At 37.9% G+C, this 5537-nt stretch overlaps 2 protein-coding genes across 2 annotated transcripts; both read right to left on the reverse strand.

Moving 5' to 3' along the window:
* LOC109838990 lies at positions 1287-3063 on the reverse strand. The gene is made up of 2 exons (XM_020407419.1): positions 2781-3063; positions 1287-2584 (listed from the first exon to the last, which is right to left on the reverse strand). Exons 1-2 carry the CDS (start codon positions 3061-3063, stop codon positions 1287-1289), a joined length of 1581 nt encoding a protein of 526 aa, XP_020263008.1.
* LOC109838991 lies at positions 3317-4651 on the reverse strand. Its single transcript, XM_020407420.1, has one exon. It carries the CDS (start codon positions 4649-4651, stop codon positions 3317-3319), a length of 1335 nt encoding a protein of 444 aa, XP_020263009.1.

A 5537-nucleotide genomic window follows, 5' to 3' on the forward strand; every position in this document is an offset into this window, starting at 1 on the left:
AGGAAGCAGATGGTAAGTGCATTATGGTTCTAATGATATATATCCTGTAAACAAATCTCTTGAGCTAAACTCGGAGATCAAAGAAGTGAGCGTCCTCGCCACGATCCATGCTTCCTCCTCTTTTGCCTTCGTGGTAGACCGCGCCAGATGAAAGGATGAAGAGGACGGAGGAACACGCCACTAATATCAACTCCCTCTTTCTCCTAACTCATTTCTTTATATGTGTGTTGTGAGTGGGGGCTACTCCTAGACGCACACGTGACCCTTTCCAGCCACCCACATCCGAGTTTAGCAGGCTAGGCCCACCCGATTATTGCAGAGATATATATAGATTTTTAATCGGTTCCTAGGTTGAGCAAGCAGGGGCGGAAAAAGCAGCGGCAAAAGAAAATAAAAAACACAGTGAGCTGCCGACTATCAAGAGGAGATTTGAGAAGGTTTGTGCATCCCTTTTAACAGAGAAATTGTGAGAAATTTGAGACTTTGTTTGAGGGTTTTATTTGTGAGACTTTGTGTGATTGTAAACCCTATTTGTATTCTTTTTCTCTCTAATAGTAGATCCCCCTCCTTGCCCCGTGGACATAGGTAACTTGCCGAACCACGTAAAATAGTTTGTTTTCACTAGTAGAAAAACGAACAATCTAGACGAAAATTTCCGTCTAGATTGCTCCATTTCCCATCTAGATTGGTTCACCTAGACGGAATTCCGTCTAGTTTGCTCCGTCTAGAATATTTCCGTCTAGATTGGGGCAAGCTAGACGGAATTCCATCTAGTTTGCCAACCTAGACGGAAAACAACCTAGACGGAAATCCGTCTAGGTTGATACCTAGACGGAAATCCGTCTAGGTTAGTTAACTAGACGGAATTCCGTCTAGTTTGCCAACCTAGATGGATTGCTACAGTAGCAACCTAGACGGAATTCCGTCTAGGTTGCTCTGCTACAGTAGTTTTTTTTTCTTTTTTTTTTTGCAAAACCCACATTACACGTTATATAATATAACATGTTCATAATATTGCACAACACCAAATCATATTCATATCCAACACAATCAATCTAATTATATTTTAATATCAAATATAATTATATTCAAAAAATACATTCACCAAAATACTAGAAAGATACATAAATTTTTTACATAGATTATAAAGAATACAATTTTTTTTTGGTCAATGAAAAACTTTTATTCATTTCCCAAATGTGAACATTTACATACTTCTAGATTCTCAGGTTTTGAGAATTCAATCAGAGGACAAAAAAAACAGAAATATCAAAATCTATACAAAACTAAGAACTGATCCAATCAGTTAAATTCCCAGCAATGTTAGGAGAATTTAGGCATATAGTTAGAATGTCAACTTTGATTCTCTTAACCAGGCTCTCTTCAGACTTGGAAACCTGCTGAAAAGTTCTCATATTCCGCTCATACCATAGATGATATATAGTTGCTGATAAAGCTGATCTCTTGATATTCTGCTTTATGCCTTTCTTTCTTAATTTTGTACAATACCAATTAAAGATGGAATTCCAAGAACATGATCTCCATTTGAAATGAAGCCAATCCATGATTTGATTCCATACCTCCTTGGAGAAGGAACACTCAAAAAATAGATGATCTCGGCTCTCTAAGCATACACCAGTGCACAACTTACATTGATTTGCATTCACTTTCCCTTTCCTTAATAACCTGTCTTGAGTTTGTAATCTGTTATTAACAGCTAACCAACAGATAAATGAGTGCTTTGGATAGGATAAACCTCCCCAGACCATGTTATGCCATAGGACTGAATTTGATGCAGGGGAGAGAGCTCTATGTATTTCAGCAATTTTGATTTTTGAGCTGCTGGAAGTGGATTTGATCATCTGTTTTAGGTTGTCAACATTTCCACTAAGTTCCACAGCTTTATCCCTAGCTTTCAAAATTTGTTTCCACATCCATGAGTCTCCCCTCTTTGCTTGAACTTGCCATACATTGTAGTTTTTTAGATATGTCCCATTCACCCATTTAATCCACAAGCATTCCTTGTTAATATGCAAATGCCAAAGAAGCTTTACTGCAGAGGCTAGATTCCATATAGAGGCAGAGAAGATCCCCAATCCTCCTTTTTTTCTGTCCAAGAAAACTTTCTCCCAAGAGACCATAAGGACTGCTTTAACAGATTGATCATATTTCCCCCACAGAAAATTCCTGCACAATTCATCTATTTTTTTGAGAACTCTTGCAGGCAAGATGTAATTTGAGGTCCAGAAGACTTGAATTCCTAAGATAGATCTCTTTATAACCTGCAACCTCCCTGCATATGATAATTTCTTATGATTTTTGCAAGACTGAAATAGATCAGTAATTTTTTTTAATAGAGGTGCACAATCTGTATAAGAGAGCCTTTTGCATACGAGAGGAACACCAAGGTATCTAATAGGCATTGTCCCCTCTGAAAAACCCAAACAATTGAAGTTGGAAGCTTTTACTGAATCTGCAACCCCTCCATAAAAGATTGAGCATTTGTTTGAGTTTGCTTTGAGACCTGAGACTGCACAAAAGTCACTGAAACATTGATAGAGCTTGTTCACTGAATATAGGTCACCTTTAGAAAAAAAGGAGAAGATCATCAGCAAATATTAAGTGGGTTATTTGGAATTTCCTGCATTTTGGATGAAATTTAAAGTTCCTGTCCTCTTTCAACAATTCCAATCTTCTTGAGAGGTATTCCATGCCTAGGATAAAGAGGTAGGGAGAGAGAGGGTCTCCTTGTCTAAGTCATCTTTCTCCTTTGAAATAACCATGCAATGCACCATTAAAAGCTATAGAATACTTAGGATATGTAATGCAAGCCATAATCCATCCTACATATGCATCAGGAAATCCCAGACCAATAAGCATCTCTTTGAGGAATCCCCAGTTAATGGTATCAAAAGCCTTTTTGATATCAATATTAAGCATGGCTCTTGGAGATATGTGTTTCCTATTGTAATTCTTTGCAAGTTCATGTGCTAATAGAATGTTACTTGATATCTGTCTTCCCTTGACAAAAGCATTCTGAGCTTCATTAACTAGAAAGCCCATCACTGATCTGATCCTGTTTGCTAATATTTTTGAGATGAATTTGTATAAGCAGTTGCAACATGCAATAGGCCTGAAATCAGCTGGGTTTTTGGGACATTGCACCTTTGGTACCAAAGTGATAGCTGTGGAATTGATCTCCCCCAAAAGTTTCCCAGTTTTGAAGAAGTCCTCTATAGCCAGTGAGATTTCATCTCCAACAACCCCCCAAGCAGATTTATAGAAGGATATACTATAGCCAGTGAGATTTGATCTCCTATCTGGTTACTGGATTTGACAGGGTTCTAGCTTGTGCTTCACTCAAATAGGGGCCATTTCCAATTATATTCTTGTCAATATTTGCAGTGGCAGAGTTTGTTCCCATAAGATTCTTATAGAAAGATATAAATTCAGATGTAATCTTCTCTTCATCAGTTAATTTTTCCCCTGCACTGTTGTATAGCATCAGAATCCTGTTCTGATGTCTTTTTGATTTGATAACAGAATGGAAGTAACTAGTGCACCTGTCACCTTGGACACTCCACAAAATCCTAGCCTTTTGTTGATAAAAGGATAGCACACAGTCCAGCAATTTGTTGTATGAGATAATATAGTTTTTTTCCTGCTCAATAAGAGTTTGATTTAGAGGGCCAGAATGAAGATTTGTTTGAGCATCATCAAGAGCTACTTTTGCTCTAAGAACTTGTTCACTGATGTTACTAAAGTGCCTTTTATTTAAATCCTTCAGCTCACTCTTCAGCAGCTTCATTTTAGTATACACTGCGAACATAGCATATCCCTTTATTTTTGTTTGCCATATTCTTGATACAGTAGGCAGAAAACTTTTGTGTTTGGTCCACATCTTAAAGAATTTAAAAGGTTTTTTTCCCTTAGCACAATCATCATATATTGATACTAATCCAGGGGAGTGATCTGAGAAATTTTGCAGCAGGTATTCCACATGACTAGAGTTATATTTTTGTAACCAAGCATCATTAATGAGAGCTCTATCCAGTCTACTCCAAATTCTAGAGTGAGCATCTTGCTTATTGTTCCATGTATAGAAACAACCTTCAGTTTTAAGGTGAGAGAGGTGACAAAAATCAATGAATTCCCTGAACTCATTGGTATCAGCTTCAGAAAGAATAGTCCCCCCTAATTTTTCTTCATTACCAATTATTACATTGAAATCCCCACACAGTAACCATGGTGAGTTGCCAATTGTCTGGTAAATATGAGTGAGATTCATCCATAATTCTCTTCTTTTATCCACTTGGTTTTGACCATATACGGAGGAAATTACACAGTCAATTTTCCCATCCAATGATTTAATTTTGCAAGTAATCTGCTGGTCAGATATACTTTCAATAAGAACTTCCAGAATATTTGGATCCCATACTAATATTATCCTTGCTTTACTGGTGCTGCTTGCATTTGAACACCATTTCCAGTTGACAACAAGCCTCTTAGCAACAATTGAGATATTTTCAGCCTTGATTTTGGTTTCAAGTAGAGCTAGGAAAGACAGATGGTATTGTTTCAGATGGTGCTTTACCAAGTGCTGTTTAGAGGATTTGTTCAATCCTCTAACATTCCAAAAGGACCAATTCATATATTTGTCACATCCCCCCTATCAACAGTAGAGGGATCAATTTCCAGATTTGTAAGATGAGCAAAAGAATTTCCAATATTTAAGCTTTTCCTGCTTTGTATAATTCCTTTACCCTTGTAAATAGCTAAATTCCCAGGTCTGTATTGATTTTGGCTAATATGTACAAAGCTGTTACCAGATTCACCAACTTTATTGCACAAAATCCTAGATTCCTGAGATGTTTTTTCAGGTGAGTGCATAGCAAAGACAGGCTGCTGCTCCTGAACATGCACAACATGCACGGAGTTATTTCCAGTGTCAACAGGACCCCTGCACATATTTAAACCATCAACAGGCCTCTGATGCTCCTGAACATGCACAACATGCATGGAATTATTCCCATTGCTACCAGTATCCATGCACATATTCAAATCATCCTGAGGTACACTTTGGGCTTGTACAGCATTGACAACTCCAACCATATTTGTAGGTCTTTCCTGAATATGCTCAGAGTTACTCCCAGTGCCCTTGCTGCACATACTCAATGCCACTGGAGCTAGAATATCAGCTGCAGGCTTGATGCCTTTCTTTGGCACCCACCTCTTATGGACCTTCCTGCACACAGTGGTATCATGACCCACTGACTTGCAATTTTCACACCATTTAGGTTTGAACTCATAGATAACCCTTTGTTTAATCATCATATCATTAGGAGCTTGTATAACAATGTGATCAGGTAGAGCGGAAGGCATATGTACCTCAATAAGCACCCTAGCATAGGCCAATCTTTGCCTACTAGCTGTTAATTTGTCAATTGCAACAGGTCTGCCAATTAAACTAGCTATTTTACTTAGGCTTTTGGAATTCCATAAATTGAGCCTTAATCCTGGAAACTGAATCCATAGAG

Source organism: Asparagus officinalis, chromosome 4 (assembly GCF_001876935.1).
Source record: "Asparagus officinalis chromosome 4, Aspof.V1, whole genome shotgun sequence".
In the NCBI taxonomy this organism is placed as follows: Eukaryota; Viridiplantae; Streptophyta; class Magnoliopsida; order Asparagales; family Asparagaceae; genus Asparagus; species Asparagus officinalis.